Genomic DNA, 17193 nt, shown 5'->3' with positions numbered 1-17193 from the left:
TTCCAGCCTTGTGGAAGGACGGAGCGAGTCCAGACTGAGAAATTGGCTGCGAGTCAACGTAGCCTGGAACCATGTCTGACTTTTAATTCACAAATACATTAATTATTATTATTTTTTTTAAAAAGAATCAGAAATAGGTATTTTAATTCACAGATCGAGTTTGTTGCTGTTTTTGTTTTGCTACACTTGTGTGTGTGGGGTAGGGCGTATGCTCTTCTATAAGAAACTTGTCCTCAGCCTCTTGGAGGGAAGGTGAGAATTTTGTACCGAACACAGAAGCGGCCTTGGTTCCTAAGCATGGATCTCTCCAGATCGCCTTTGCTCCAAAACAAGTTTTCGATCGCTCGCCTGGCGGAGGAGTTCTTCTGGATTGGTGGGAGCATTGTAACCACTCCCAAGTGGAAAATGGGACAGCTAGGTAAGACGGGAAAGTCCCTCTTTCGTACAAGACAACGACGTCTTTAAAGGCTTTGGGGCTTAAGTGGTATTTAATGACGGCTTTGCCTATTCGGAGTTGTGGTGGGGTTGCGCAAAGTGCCATGCGCGCTCAGCTCATTCTCAGCCTGTAGCATTTCTGCGCTTCGGTTGATTTCCAGAACCTTGGGACTCATGGCATTTGACCCAAAAAATGTAGCCGTAACTCATTGAGAGTTGTCCATTGACACTGTCGTTCTAACATTTTGTCCACTTTTCCAGTGAACTTTGTGGGTTCTGTGTATGTGTGTGCGTGCGCATAGGTATACAAACACTCTTTTCCCAGCCTCAGTTTGCAGAATGTTAATCAAACCTCTGATGCAAATTATCATTAAGTTGTTGAGTTCCAGAGCCAGTTAAAATGTCCTGCAGAATTTTCATTAGAATGTGAATCCAGACATAACTGGGATGGACAGAAGAGTCTATTTCCATCTGTGTCACTTCCATGTGTCTTGACCGATTAGTCCATGTCATCCCATTACTGAATTAATCTGTATATGTGTGTGTGGGGGGGTTGAAGAAGAAGAAAATCTGCATGAAAAATTGTATTTAAATATATCCTTAAATCTGTATTTTTAAGCCTCTCAGAATACTCATTTCTAAATATATTTTAATATATTTTCTGACCTGCGAACTGTGTAAGAACGTTTTGAAATCTCTGTACAGACATTTTGAAATGGTAAAAAGTCTTTTAGGGCTTACCTAAAAGAAAATAAGAAGGGTACTAATCATACCTCTTGGGGGAGGGAGTTTCAGAGATATGGTGCCATCACAAAGAAAGCTCCGTCTCTCATTCTCACAACCGTAACTACCCTTATTAGTGTGCCTATATGAGCAGGGTGCCTATAGCTGATCTGAAAGCTTGGGCAGGTTTATATGGGCATAGGCATTGATGTTGTACCAAACGATTTAGAGCTTCAAAGGACTGCACTTGCCATTTACCTAGGAAATATGGTTTGCATTGGAAACCCATTGGGAGAAATAGGTGCATTTTCCACACAGAGATGCTGTTGGTAAAGCTGGAAAGAGTTAATGAGGAAGATAATAGTAACACAACATTCTATTGCCTGCAATATATATATATATATATATATATATATATATATATATATGAGATGATTCTTATTTCACTGTTTAAATGCTAAGATTAACCTTCACCAGAAATAGAGCTCTTTTCTCCCATTAGTGGCACAGAAAAAGCCCTCCGCTGAGATCTTTCAGAGATCTTTGAAAATTCCAACCAGGTTTTCTAAGAAGGAAGTCTCGTTCTGTTCTAACAGGGGGATTAGTGAATGCTGGCATTTGCGTTTTGCATTATAAATTGATATCTTTATGATGTTGCTGTATGCTATTATCATAAGACACTTTGGGGGCTTCGTTTACAACATTCCCAATTATGTATGTTTTTGATTATAGAAAAAGACGTGGTGAATTTGGCCAGTTAGGAAAGGTGGCGTGTGTGGCTAAATCGGGGTGTTCTTTGAATGCCTTGGCGAGTGGTAGCTGTGGCTAGATGGCCATCTATGGGGAAGGATGTGGTCTCCAAGTCCCACTTGTGAGCTCCCCAATACCATCTGGCTGGCCAGTGTGGAACAGGATGCTGGACTAGGTGGTCATTTGGTCTGCTTCAGTTTCAGAGCTCTTCTAAGTCCTTATGATGTTTCAGTCACTGCAAGATGCACGTGTGTGTGTATATAGCAGCCCACTGTTGCACACAGAGAAGGGCGAGTGTGGCTTAGATCCCTCAAAACTGGGCGGGGGGGGGGGGACTTCGGTGACTTTCTTCCCGGCATGGGGATCCTCAATCAGAGAGTGACATTTTTGTGAGCAGAGACTGGAGTAGCCCTGACACTGTGCCTTTGAGTCCCTTCTTGGCAAAGGAAGTGTCTTTGGTGGATGGAGCCAGGCACTGCCTTGTGCAGTACTTGTGTTATTCTCCCCATGAAAGGGAATCAGTTGTTCATGGTTATTTAAGCTTTCTGTCCTAGGAAATAAAGCTGTCTGTCTATACTGTGTTGCAGTCAGCACCACGAGTGGGGTGGGGTGGGGGAGCGTTACCCTAGGACGAGTGGATCAGTATCTGTGTATATTGTTTTTCTTTCTTTCTTTTAATTTGGGCAAAATAAACAGAAACTTATCAGCAAACATTCCTGTTTGGAAGTACATCCCATTGGTTTCAGTATTATTTATTTATTTATTTATTTATTTATTTATTTATTTATTTATTACATTTCTATACTGTCCAGTAGCCGGAGCCCTCTGGGCGGTTCACAAAAATTAAAACCATTCAAAGCATAAAACAACAGTATAAAACCATAATATAAAATACAATATAAAAGCTCAACCAGATAAAAACAGCAGCAATGCAAAATTACAAATTTAAAACCATGTTATTTAAAATTTATAGATTGTTAAAATGTTGAGAGAATAAAAAGGTCTTTTTAATGTCACCCAAGATAAATTTGCATAGGGTTGCAGCAGGGACTGGTGTCGAGGTAGGCATGGTGGGGCACCTGCCAAGTTCTACATTTAGGAAACAGAAACCAAATGCACAGTTACAAGACGGGGGATACTTGGCTCAGCAATACTATAAGTGAGAAGGATCTTGGAATTGTTGTAGATCGCAAGCTGAATATGAGCCAACAGTGAGAGATGGCTGCAAGGAAGGCAAATGCTATTTTGGGCTGCGTTAATAGAAGTATAGCTTCCAAATCACGTGAGGTACTGGTTCCTCTCTATTCGGCCCTGGTTAGGCCTCATCTAGAGTATTGCGTCCAGTTCTGGGCTCCACGATTCAAGAAGGACGCAGACAAGCTGGAGCGTGTTCAGAGGAGGGCAACCAGGATGATCAGGGGTCTGGAAACAAAGCCCTATGAAGAGAGACTGAAAGAACTGGGCCTGTTTAGCCTGGAGAAGAGAAGATTGAGGTGAGACATGATAGCACTCATAGAATCATAGAATAGCAGAGTTGGAAGGGGCCTACAAAGCCATCTAGTCCAACCCCCTGCTCAATGCAGGAATCCACCCGAAAGCATCCCTGACAGATGGTTGTCCAGCTGCCTCTTGAATGCCTCTAGTGTGGGAGAGCCCACAACCTCCCTAGGTAACTGATTCCACCGTCGCACTGCTCTAACAGTCAGGAAGTTTTTCCTGATGTCCAGCCGGAATCTGGCTTCCTGTAACTTGAGCCCGTTATTCCGTGTCCTGCACTCTGGGAGGATCGAGAAGAGATCCTGGCCCTCCTCTGTGTGACAAGCTTTTAAGTATTTGAAGAATGCTATCATGTCTCCCCTCAATCTCCTCTTCTCCAGGCTAAACATGCCCAGTTCTTTCAGTCTCTCGTCATAGGGCTTTGTTTCCAGACCCCTGATCATCCTGGTTGCCCTCCTCTGAACACGCTCCAGCTTGTCTGCATCCTTCTTGAAGTGTGGTGCCCAGATCACGTCTAACCAATGCCGAATAGAGGGGAACCAGCCTTGCGAGGTCTCCTCCGGCACGTGGGCTCATGAACTCCTCGCCACTGTCACTGCTACCCATGCCCTCCTCCCCACCCCTGAGCCCAGTCTGCACCACTAGCCAGAAAGGGAAGGGAAGGGAAGGCAAATGGAGGCCGCTCCTTCTGGCTTTGATGACCGCTTGAAGGGAGGCAGGTGAACAGGCAGCAACAGTGGAGAGGAGGCAGCGGTGGGGTTGGCAGGGGGTCCTCTGCTGGTGGGCGGGCTTCGGGGGCTGCCTCATGATGCCCACCCCTGAGGCTGGTTCTGCTTCCGTCTTAACTTCCGAAGCCTCGGCCCCTTCTCCACTCTGATCAAATCCCAGCGGTCTTGTCCTTCTCGTCAATGCAAGCCTAGTTGGAGCAAGTGCAAAGGCTCTCAATGGCTACTAGCCCTGATGGTTGTGTGGTAGCTCCAGTATCCAAGGCAGTAAGCCTGGGTTCACCAGTTGCTGGGGAACCTGGGTGGGAGGGTGCTGTTGCACCATGTCCTCCTTCGTTGGTCCCTGGCCGATGGCTGGTTGGCCGCTGTGTGAACAGAGTGCTGGACTAGATGGACTCTCGGTCTGCTCCCACCGGACTCTTCTTACGTTCTTACATCCTTAAGTGGCTGCTTACAAACGTCTGTAATGCATATTTTGGCTGCAATAAGAACAAATTGTACAGAGCGGTAATCTTTCTTTCTTTTTTCTTTTTTTGAGCCACTTTTCAAATGCTGTCTAGTAATATAATACTTTATTTTTATTTAAAAATTACATTTTCAAGCCTGCTATAAATGAGTCATTTCACCATCAAAGGCAAAACCAAAAGGTAGCCTGCTTTACACTAGTTCAGACTGTTTATTCATCCGGCCCAATATTACTTGCTCTGACGTTGGAGTTGCTCCTGAATAGCTATTAATCGTGATGAGCAACAATGACTATCCATGATTTCCATTTTGGGGGAGCAATTCCCCCCCCTCCACAGACACACACACATTCAACATTGCAGATCACTGCCCAAAATAGACTGATTTCCAAACAGCTAACAAGTTTCCATGTGGGAAAATGGGGGCGGGGCTTACTTGTATAATGACATTGTTTCAGTGAATAGTAAAGAAAATGAATTGGCGCCATTGTTGGAGCTGCAATGTGGGTAGCAGTCTAAGCCAGGAGCTGGGAGCCAAGAGCCAAAGGAGAGCCCCCTAGTAGGGTGACCCTATGGAAAGGAGGACCGGGCTCCTGTATCTTTAGCAGTTGTATAGAAAAGGGAATTTCAGCAGGTGTCATTTGTATATATGGGGAACCTGGTGAAATTCCCCCTTCATCACCACAGTTAAAGCTGCAGGAGCTATACTAGAGTGACCAGATTTAAAAGAGGGCAGCTTTAACTCTTGTGATGAAGAGGGAATTCCCCCAGGTTCCCCATATATACAAATGACACCTGCCGGAATTTCCTTTTCAATACAACTGTTAAAGATGCAGGAGCCCCGTCTTCCTTTTCATATGGTCACCCTACCCATATGAAAAGAAGAGTGAGGCAGGGAACCAGGAGTCGGGTCCAAAAGATATACAGGAGCACACTCCTGCTTTGCGCTCCAGTTTTGATTTACTCAATGACTGGGTTTGCACAACACGCTAAACCACACTCAGTGGTTGCATGTGGGTTGTTGTTGAATGTGGGTTGTTGTTGAACCGTGGGTTGACGTGTTGTCTGAACCTAGGACATTTTCTGGCTTACCATGAATGAGCAAGAGTGTTGATGCACACTCCTCAATTGCTCCCACTTAATTCCTGCTGCTAGCAGGAGTGGCTAAACAAGCCAGGCATGCTACACATTCATGCTTTGTTTAACACAACATCTGAACTTGGCTTGCTGCTCTCCCAACAAACCAGAGTCCTAAACCAGGGATTGTTCTTTGTTTACGACTCTGCCTTGTTAGAAGAACAACAAGCCAGAGTTTCTAGTTTGGATTGCACATTAAATAAACCACAGACAAAGAGGCTGCTCACACAACATGCTTGCCCACACTCAGTGGTTGAGTGTGGGTTGTTTTGAAATGTGGGTTCATAGAGTCATAGAAGCATAGAAGCATAGAAGAGTAGAGTTGGAAGGGGCCTATAAGGCCATCGAGTCCAACCCCCTGCTCAATTCAGGAATCCACCTTAAAGCATCTCTGACAGAGGGTTGTCCAGCTGCCTCTTGAAGGCCTCTAGCGTGGGAGAGCCCACAACCTCCCTAGGTAACTCGTTCCATTGTTGTACTGCTCTAACAGTCAGGAAGTTTTTCCTGATGTCCAGCTGGAATCTGGCTTTCCTTTAACTTGAGCCCGTTATTCCGTGTCCTGCACTCTGGGAGGATCGAGATCCTGGCCCTCCTCTGTGTGACAAGCTTTTAAGTATTTGAAGAGTGCTCTCATGTCTCCCCTCAATCTCCTCTTCTCCAGGCTAAACATGCCCAGTTCTTTCAGTCTCTCTTCATAGGGCTTTGTTTCCAGACCCCTGATCATCCTGGTTGCCCTCCTCTGAACACGCTCCAGCTTATCTGCATCCTTCTTGAAGTGTGGTGCCCAGATCACGTCTAACCAATGCCGAATAGAGGGGAACCAGTACCTTGCATGATTTGGAAGCTATACTTCTATTAATTCCCACTAAGGGTGGATCAAATCAGTTTTAGGTTGATGCAACTTGTAGAATTGATTATTTTAGTTTGTGTCAGTCTTCAACCTTTCATCTGGAGCACTTAATACATAATGCAGATCAGAATCGTTACCAATGTTTTATCATCCTAGTTTGGAAACCTCTTCCACAGTGGGCCGTCTCACATTGTGAAGCATTCAGGATCCGGTGTACTTACTATTCTAATAACCATGTCCTTGTAAATTTTTAATGCCTTCGCTTCCATATTGAAAAGCAACTGTTCTAAGGCAATTTGTCCCAGTGCGCCTTTGTGAATTTTTTATGGGGTTTCCAGGATATTTATAATAATCCACATGGCCCAGGTTCCCTTCCACCCTTTCTTTCTTTGTTGCATATTTGAGTTTGAGGCAGATAGGATGCTGAGAAAGCCACAGATGACTTCTCAGATGGGAAGGATCGTCGGCATTTTGGAAGACAAAACGGGAGAATGCTGTCATGTTACGCTGCCTGTGGGGTTGCTGGCAGTCTGAGAGCCAGATGTTTAGGTTGCCTGAAGTTGGCAGTGTTACGATGCGCTGGACTTCAAAGTAAGCTGGCGATTATGCAGAATGCTGGCATAGGTGTCACAAAGAACCCAGCTTGGCCTCGAATCTTCTGCAGCGCTTAAGCAAATGTGATACGTAAAAAAAGGGCCTTCTTGTGGCCACACCGACAATTACAGAATTCTCTGTCCCAAGAGGCTCAGTTTGCACCCATTTTAAACAATGCTTCACCACCTGGCAAAGACCTTCTTGCTCAGGCAGGCATATATTCTATCAGATGCTTACATTTTATCCAACTCCTTGGTGCTGTGTTTCTTTTTCTTAAACTATTGTTGGGTGTGTGGAGTGGGGATACTACAAACGAGAAGGATCTTGGAATTGTTGTAGATCACAAGCTGAATATGAGCCAACAGTGTGATGTGGTTGCAAGAAAGGCAAATGCTATTTTGGGCTGCATTATTAGAAGTATAGCTTCCAGATCACGTGAGGTACTGGTTCCTCTCTATTCAGCCCTGGTTAGGCCTCATCTAGAGTATTGCGTCCAGTTCTGGGCTCCACAATTCAAGAAGGATGTAGACAAGATGGAGCGTGTTCAGAGGAGGGCAACCAGGTTGATCAGGGGTCTGGAAACAAAGCCCTATGAAGAGAGACTGAAAGAACTGGGCCTGTTTATCCTGGAGAAGAGGAGATTGAGGGGAGACATGATAGCACTCTTCAAATACTTAAAAGGTTGTCACATAGAGGAGGGCCAGGATCTCTTCTCGATCCTCCCAGAGTGCAGGACATGGAATAACGGACTCAAGTTAAAGGAAGCCAGATTCCAGCTGGACATCAGGAAAAACTTCCTGACTGTTAGAGCAGTACGACAATGGAATCAGTTACCGAGGGAGGTGGTGGGCTCTCCCACACTAGAGGCCTTCAAGAGGCAGCTGGACAACCATCTGTCAGGGATGCTTTCGGGTGGATTCCTGTATTGAGCAGGGGGTTGGACTCGATGGCCTTTTAGGCCCCTTCCAACTGTGCTATTCTTTGATTCTATGATTCTATGGGATATTGCTGTGTTTTATTATTGGCTTTAATTGTTAATAGCCACTCATAGTATGCAAGCACCAGTAGGGTGGACTAGACATCTTTTATATGTCAGAGGAATCCATCTTTGGGGGTGGGTGAAATTCCTCGAACTCAGCTCCCCAGACTTTGGCTCACTATCCTGCGAGCTGCCCTGACCCATTCTGCATTGAGTTCATGGAATTCCGTTTTTTTTAAAAACGATTATTTCTGTAAAGCAATTATGCAAGTTTCGGCTACAATTTGCACAAATTAAGGCCAAAATTCCTTTTTACACCACCATCACCCAGAAAAAGTTCCTGGATTTCGGGAACAAATCCCTGGCTTCGGTCATAAATGCAAGTTGTGCCTGGGGCATTGCGGGAATCTGTCAGGCCAAAAAGAGTCTGTGGCGGACATCCCTAGTGCCCATGTTACAATTTTTTAGTGGGTCCAGAGTAACGCGATTTGGCCACTGCATACTGTCCATATGTACGCACATTATACATTCAGTTCGATGATTTAGTGTTTGTCCCTCTGGCCTATGGGGTTCCTCAAGTCTCTGTACTTTCCCCCATGCTGTTTAACATATACATGGGAGAGATCATTCAGAGCTCATCGCTATGCTGATAGTAATCAGCTCTATATTACTTTGAGCAGGGGGTTGGACTCGATGGCCTTGTAGGCCCCTTCCAACTCTGCTATTCTATGATTCTATGATACTTTTCAAAGGTCCTGTTGGTCAATAGGGAGGCCAGGCTGAGATTGGGAATGCAATCTGTTCTGGATGGAGTACCACTTCTTCTAAAAGGTCTTGAACCTTTTAGGGGGTGTTCTTGGAACTAACACTGCTCCTACATGGTCAGGCAGCAGTGGCGTCAGACAGGAATACCTTTGCCCAGCTTTGGTTGGCGAGCCTATGCCCTGGCTAAGGTGGATCTGGCCACAGCAGTCCATGCCTTATTGCCTTAATCATCTCACATTTAGAATATTGTAATGTGCTCTACCTGGAGCTGCCCTTGAAGACTACCCAGAAACATCAGCTAGACATTTATCTGGTGTGTGTTTTACTGACCATACACCACGGCAAGGTGAAATTGTTCCACTTTCTATTAGTTAATGTCGCTCCCTATTTTTATAATTAATCCCAAGTTTTAAAGCACATTTTATTTTATATTTTGTATTTTTCGGCATTTTAATCTTTGAATTTTTATTGTACATTGCCTTGAGCAGTCATTGCATGCAGGGGCAATCCAAAAATATTCTAAATAAATGGATATACAGAAATAAAGTGAGAGCAGCTGAGCCAAAGGGCCATGAAATCCAAGAGGCAAATACGCCGGTTGACATTTCTGCACAGAGCTCAAATGCAGATAAGACGCACGCCGTCACAATTCACAATAGCAGTAATTGATAATGCACAATCTTCTTAGCTCTGCCAGTGGGGAAAAAAAAAACTGGCCTTGACTGAGGTCTGAATTAATAGAGTGAAGACCTCAGCGTTCCTATAGATTATTTGGAGCCTTCTCTGTGTTTCTTTTAGAGCAAATGTCTAGGCTTATTTGCCGGGAAACAATTCAGAACGTGAGGGCTGTTTCTGATAAGGGCTTTGAAGCAAGCTAGAAAATAAGCAGAACTTCTGGTGGTTTGTGGGACATAAGAACTTAAGAAGTGCCCTGCTGGATCATAAAGCATAGAATCATAGAATAGTAGAGTTGGAAGGGGCTTATAAGGCCATCTAGTCCAACCCCCTGCTAAGTGCAGGAATCCACCCTAAAGCATACCTAAAGCATCATATCAAGGCTCTGTCTAGTCCAGCATTCTGTTCACACAGTGGCCAGACAGCTGCCCATGGAAAACCCACATGCAGGACCTGAGTGCAATAGCACTCTCCCACCCATGTTCCCCAGCAACTGTTGTACATAGGCTTACTGCCTTGGATACTGGAGATAGCGTATAGCCATCAGGACTAGTAGCCATTGATAGCCTTCTCCTCCAGGAATTTCTCCAACCCCATTTTAAAGCTATCCAAATGGGTAGCCATCACTACATCTTGTGGTAGTTAATTCTATACTTTACGCGCTGTGCAGAGAAGTACATTTTCACTTACTTGCAGCCATCAGCTAAGGATATGGGAGAAATTTCTTCAGTTCACATTTTACCTAATGGCATACTTTAGAAATCACATTGTAAAATTCTCATCCTCCAAAATCTGTATTTTTCTGGATTTTGCAACAGATTTCTCCAGTTTTAAAAAAAAAAGCACATCAAATTGCATATATTAGGGGAATAATGTTTTAAAATGCATTATGTTAGGACAGTGGCTTGCAAAAAGTTTGTATAGTAGGCAATATCTATATATTAGGGGAAATATATGCAAACATGTTTATAAATTTTCATGCAAACATTTAAAGCAAGAAGTCCTCAAAGTTTGGGACAGAATGCCTTAACTTACTTGCAGCCATCAACTGAATTTAAGAGTGGAAAAAATAACAAACGAAGAAAAACCTAAATTGAGGGATTTGTTCACCCGTAGCGTCAGGCCTCCCTCTTCCCTCTAAACCAGGGCTTCCTTCTAGATGTTTTGGGCTATCATCAGCCCCAACAAGCATGCCCAATGGTAAAGGATTATGGGAGGGTTCCCCCCCCCAATCTCTTGCACTCCAGATGTGTTGGACTACAACTCCCATCATCCCCAATCAAAAGGATTATGGGAGTTGTAGTCCTAAATTTCTGGAGTGCACCAGGTTGCCTCACCCTGCTCTAAACCCATAGCCATGGCCCTCAAGCAACAGCTTAATGCCTTTCCCGCAGTTCGGCAAAGTGTTATTTTAATATCCAGAATATGAATATTGGATGTTAGGTCCTTGTGTTTCAGCGTAACACATCTTTATTTTCTCTCTTGTGTCGTAGTGGAAAAATGCATGAGCTCCATGCAAACTGGGACTCAGATGATCAAACTCCGAGGCAGCTCCAAAGGTCTTGTCCGTTTCTACTACCTGGATGAGCACAAGTCGTGCATTCGCTGGAGACCCTCGCGAAAGAACGAGAAAGCCAAAAGTGAGTGTCTGGAGCAGATGGGCAGGCATGGTCAGGCACTTGACAAGGGCCCACAACACAGCAGGGGCCCACGGACATGAGCCCCCTGGAGTTGCTCCTCTTCTTTGCCCAGCTTGCTCACCTGCCTTGTTCTAGCGCAGACACAGTGATGGTGAGAAGAAGGGGCAACAGAAGCCATCGCCTACTTCCTCATCAAACTGGGGAGAGGCAACGAGTGGGGTTCCGCAGGGCTCAGTCCTGGGCCCAGTGCTCTTCAACATTTTTATTAATGATTTGGACGAGGAGGTGCAGGGAACGGTGATCAAATTTGCAGATGACACCAAATTGGGTGGGATAGCTCACTTCCGGCTTCAACCGGGGCCTCAATTGAAGCCGGCGACGGAGGAAGGTAAGCGTCCCTCCTCCCTGCTCCCTTACCTGGTGCTGCCGCTGCATGGATGGCGGCGCCGGCAGCGCCAGATTAGTCCCCCTCCCCCCCACTTACCTTCAGGCGAAGCTCCGGATTGAGGCGATCCTCTTCGCCTCGATCCGCCGGCCCCCCCAATCCTCTTTGCCTCCGCCTTAAGGGTAGGCGAAGCCCCCCCGCTCCGCACCTGCTTCTCCGGTTCGAGGAGAAGCGGAGCACATCCCTACTCTGGGGCGGTTCTAAACAGGATGGTTCAGAGGCGTCTAGTGAGGACCAGCAACCATCTGAGAGCTGGGTTTGAATGTCTGACCATGACCTTTAGCAGCTGCTCCCCTGCATTTAAACCAAAGCAACAGGGCCAGAGGCCTCGCTCGAAGCCCCACCTTGGTAACCTGGAAAGCTTCCTGGTTTTACTGGAACTGTAAACCTGTTTGGATTTACTCTGTGTGCTGAACCCAGGGCTGGTTGGGTCTTTTGACCGGAATGAACGGATACTGGTCAAGGAACTCCATTGCAATCTGTTATCTGTGGATCTTTATTGGGACCGTGAAGGCTAATCGCTAGACCTGCTGCAATCCAAGGCTTGTGCTTCGGGTTTAGGAACTTGGGCTCTGGCCATTCCAACCATTGCCAATAGGGGTGTGCACGGACCCCCCGCTCCGCCCCGTGGCCCGATCTGAAAATTTCGGATCGGCCTGCGCTGCTCCGCCCATACTCCGCTCCTCTTTGCCGCGGAGATCCGGCTCCGAATCAGAGCTCCACAGTGAAGGGGAGTGGCTCCAGGTAAGGCCGGGAGAGGAGGGCGGGAGGTTTACCAGGCCCTGCCGCCATCGCCACCCGTGCGGCGATGGCGGCAGAGCCCGGTAAGGGACCAAGGGGGAGGGGGGCCTTATCTGCCTCCGTCCGCAGTCCGTCGGCGTCTTCAATTGAGCTCACGGTTCTACCAGGAAGTCTGGGCCGCAAGCGGCCCAGACTTCCTGGTTGAACCGCGGGCTCAATTGAAGACGCCGACGGACTGCGGACGGAGGCAGGTAAGGGAGAGGAGGGCAGGGGGGGGGTTTACCGGGTCCTGCCGCTGTCGCTGCCCATGTGGTGACGGCGGCAGAGCCCGGTAAGGGACCAAGGGAGAGGGGGGCCTTACCTGCCTCTGTCCGCGGTCCGTCGGCATCTTCAATTGAGCCCATGGTTCAACCAGGAAGTCTGGGCTGTGCGGCCCAGACTTCCTGGTTGAACCGCAGCCTCAATTGAAGAAGCCAATGGACCGTGGATGGAGGCAGGTAAGGGAGAGGAGGGGGGGTTTACTGGGCCCTGCTGCCATCGGTGCATGGGCGATAGCGACAGCGGCAGGGCCCGGTAAACCCCACTTACCTTTCCGGCGGAGCTCCGGATCGAGGCGAAGGATCCGCCTTCACCTCGATCCTCTTCGCCACGCTCCGCCGGCCCCCCAATCCTCTTCGCCTCCGCCTTAAGGGCAGGCGAAGCCCCCCGCTCCGCTTCTAATTCGCCGGTCCGATTAGAAGCGGAGCACATCCCTGATTGCCAAGTAGCCCCTGGTCCAGCTCCTTTATTCCCCTCTTCCCTTTTCCTCTCAGTCTCCATCGATTCGATCCAGGAGGTGTGCGAGGGGAAACAGTCCGAGATCTTCCAGCGCTACGCCGATGGCAGCTTTGACCCCAATTGCTGCTTCAGCATCTACTATGGAGACCACATGGAATCGCTTGACCTGGTGTCATCCAGCGGGGAGGAGGCTCGGACCTGGATCACCGGTCTCAAGTACTTGATGGCTGGGATTAGTGACGAAGACAGCCTGTCGAAACGGCAGAGGACCAGAGACCAGTATCCTTCACTGCGGGGCGGGGTGCGGGAAGGATGCAGTACCAGTGGTCGGGTGGGCCTTTGACCAAGATGTCTTTAGTCTTTGCCCTCCTCATTTGCTTGTCCTCTTCCTCTGGGCCCCAAAGGTCCCAGCTAAATGTTCTCAGGTAAGAAGGCAAGAGCAGATTTCCCCCTGCCAATGGTCTGGGGAGACGCACACAGCTGTTGGGAGAAACAAGTATTGTTGTACAAATTCCTCCGCAGCTCGCAAATAAACGCAAGTGTGAGTTTTGAATCTTCAACGCAGTTTATTTAGAGAAGTTCTTCAAAACAAAACAACCAGGCTTGTAGCAGCAAATTATAACAAAGCAATTGTCTCGCCATAAATCAAAGTAAGCATAACAGCTTTACGGTTCTCCTTGAGAAAAGTTGGCTTTGCATCAAAACAGCATAACAGCATCCCTTGCAGCAGCTTACGCCATACCCTCAAACCTCCACTGGCTGACTGCATATTGCTGTGAAAGAGCGAGCTTTTTACTCCCTTCACTCAAACACCAACAGGTGCGCTGAGCTTGCAAGTCTTTGCCAGTAATCTGCCTTAATTACTGTTAAGGTTAACACGAAAACCTGACAACAGCACTAGGACCATTGAGCAATGGACCAGTCTAAGAAGAAAGGGGAGCCACTGAAGATGCGATCTTCATTCTCAAGTCCTAGCAGCCTCTTGGAGGTAGTTCGTTTTTACCCAGCTAATTTATGTATTTGTTTTTACAATGTTTACACACCACTCAATGATCTAACACAGATTCCAGAGTGGTGAACATAGGTATAAACGAAAAAGGAAGAAGATTTAAAGGAACCAGAAAAACAGTGGCTAGTCAGTTGAGGAAGGCTTCTTGAAATAAAGTTGTTTTCGGGAGGCACCGGAAGTGGCCTTGTGTTGGCGCCTGCCAGACCTCCAGGGGCAGAGTGTTCTGCAGAGGAGGGGCCACCACACTAAAGGCTCTTCCCCTGGTGGACTCCAATCAGAGGATGGATCTATGTGGAACTACCAGGAGCAGGCCCTCTGACAACCTCAATGATCAGGTAGGATGGTAAAGGAGAAGGCGCTCTCTCAGGTATCCTGGTCCCAAGTTGCTTAGGGCTTTGTACACAAGTACAAGAACCTTAAACCAGGCCCGGTAGTGAATAGGCAGCCAGTGCAGTTCCCTCAGTAGAGGAGTTACATGCTGGAATGGGGCAGCTCCAGACAACAGCCGAGCTGCAGCATTCTGCACTAGCTCCAGCTTCCGGAGCAGCTTCAAGGGCAGCCCCACATAGAGCGCGTTGCAGTAATCCAATCTTGAGGTTACCAATGCCTGTACCACCGTGGCCAAGCTATCCCTGTCCAGGAGAGGCCGTAGTTGGCGAACCAGCCGAAGCTGGTAAAAGGCACTCCGAGCCGTGGTGGCCACTTGAGCCTCCAGCGACAGAGATGGGTCTAAGAGTACCCCCAAACTATGAACCTGTTCTTTCAGAGGAAGTGCAACCCCATCCAGAACAGGCAATGAGCCTGTCTCCCAGACTCGGGAACCACTCACCCACAGGGCTTCCATCTTGCCAGGATTCAGTCTCAGTTTATTGGCCCTCATCCAGCCCATTACTGAGTCTAGGCACTGGTCCAGGACCTGCACAGCCTCACCTGATTCAGTTGTCACAGGGAGATAGAGCTGTGTGTCATCAGCGTACTGATGGCATTTTGCTCCAAACCCCCAATGACCGCCTCCAAGGGCTTCATATAGATGTTAAACAAATTGGGGATGAGATGGTGCCCTCCCTCCCTCCCTCCCCTCCTCCTCCTCCTCCTCCTCCTTCTTATCCTTTCTGGTTAGTGCTTTGTGATTTTGGAATCCCTTGGGAAGGAGTCCTGGGATGCTTGTGCGTCGTCTCCCTTTCACTGCCTCTCGCTGCGTTGTCGCTTCCCTTTCCTTGACTCCCGCTAAATGTGGTTGAAGCAAACCTTTGACGAAGCGGATAAAAATGGCGACGGTAGCCTGAGCATTAATGAGGTACTCCAGCTGATGCATAAATTGAACGTCAACCTACCCCGGCAGAAAGTCAAGCAGATGTTCAAGGTAAGGCTGTCGGTCACTGCTGTATCGATCAAGGCAGGGGGCCGCTCTCCGGGGTGGTAGACCACAATGTAAACACTTCCCCGACAGCTCCTGCTCCGGCCTGCCTCTCCTTGTGGCTTCAGGCCTTGGGTTTTTCACAATGTTCTTATCAGCAGATGTAATCCGCTTCACGTTTTTCCACATTTGCATGTGAGTCACACAGCTGCCACGTGGCCACAGGTGACGCAACCTTCATTCTCAATTCCTAGCAGCCTCTTGAAGGTAGTTCGTTTCTAGAACTGTCACCACATTTTTGCCCTGCAAGGGTCAAGATGACCCTTTCAGGTTTCTCCTCGCTCTGGCCTGATCTACACCTGCAGCCCTCTCGCAACGGAGGAGGGATCATTGCGAGGTTTCCTGCTTCCGCAATCGTCGCTCACGGGGCACAATAACTCCTCTGAGATGTGCACCAGTGCAAATACACAGAAATACCGGGGGCGGGGGAATAGGTACTATGTTGAAGAAGTGCTCCCGCACATTGATATGTTTGCGTTTTAAAAAAATACACATGGGTTGGCACCAAAAGACGCTGATAACCAATCAAAACATGTGCCGAAAATGGCGGACGCCCACTCCTACACATGTCCAAAACCGCTGGACTCACCCCTGACAGCGGGTTGGCTGTGTGCTGTGCCAGGAGCTTGTGCCAAACAGCAACAGATTTGGGAAGGGGGGCACACCAGCCGTGGACATCGGGATCGTAGCGAGATAGCCGGAAAAGACGTGACAAAAACAGTCAGCGATGTTCCTGAATAACTGAGGGGGTCGTCCCTAGATCACTGCAGGAGTAGGTGAACGACTGTGATACTATTCTGGAATAATAGACAGGGCCTCAGTCACAGAGGAGGAGAAAGGTTTTTGAGAAGACTAGTGATATTTCTCACACAGATTCTATGCTTCCCTCTCTACAAATGTACAGGAACAGGACTTAATCTTTCCTGGAATTCTAAATCCTTGAAGGCTAGTTCTGGTTGCTCAACGGGGATGGAAAAGTACTTTGCAGATTCTCAAGAGGCAAATCCTCATTTTGTCATAGCAAATTGCAAGCAAATTGTGAACCGCCCAAAGAGTGTGAACCGCCCAGAGAGCTTCAGCTATTGGGCGGTATAAAAATGTAATACATAAATAAATAAATAAATAAATAAATAAATAAATAAATAAATAAAAGGCCAAGCATTAACACTGGAAATATTATCTATCAGGGGAGGAAAGCTAATGTCCTCCAGATGTTTTGGACTACAACTACCCTAATCCTTGAGCACTGGCTGTTCTGGCTGGGGCTGATGGGAGTTGTAGTCCAAAATATCTGGACGACCCCCCAGTGGTCTACCCTGGTGTGTGTCTGCGTGTGCTGACCTGCTTCCACCTCAGGAATTCGATGTTTGCTGTAAGATATCGTTGGACTCCAATTAGGGGGTCTGGCGGCATTGCTCATGCACTTTATTTATTTATTTATTCATTTATTATTGCATTTCTATACCGCCCAATAGCCGAAGCTCTCTGGGCGGTTTACTAGCTGGCCTGTGCCTTCCTGGACCATAGCGCCCCCCGTTCTGACAGTGGCAGGGAGGGGCACTGCAGGTGA

General features: G+C 47.5%; 1 protein-coding gene across 1 annotated transcript in view; it reads left to right on the top strand.

The window, feature by feature from the left end:
* Positions 1–289: 289 nt before the first annotated feature.
* PLCH2 (phospholipase C eta 2) overlaps positions 290–17193 on the top strand; it is a 147422-nt gene continuing 130518 nt past the window's right edge. Inside the window, exons 1-4 of the mRNA XM_063145539.1 lie at positions 290–418; positions 11088–11234; positions 13233–13476; positions 15440–15569. Coding sequence (XP_063001609.1) covers positions 298–418; positions 11088–11234; positions 13233–13476; positions 15440–15569 — 642 coding nt within the window. The 5' untranslated portion in view covers positions 290–297. The remainder of the gene's footprint in view (positions 419–11087; positions 11235–13232; positions 13477–15439; positions 15570–17193) is intronic.

The sequence above is a fragment of the Elgaria multicarinata genome, chromosome 20, assembly GCF_023053635.1.
Source record: "Elgaria multicarinata webbii isolate HBS135686 ecotype San Diego chromosome 20, rElgMul1.1.pri, whole genome shotgun sequence".
NCBI classification, from domain to species: Eukaryota; Metazoa; Chordata; class Lepidosauria; order Squamata; family Anguidae; genus Elgaria; species Elgaria multicarinata.
This window is presented reverse-complemented; position numbering and strand designations above follow the sequence as displayed.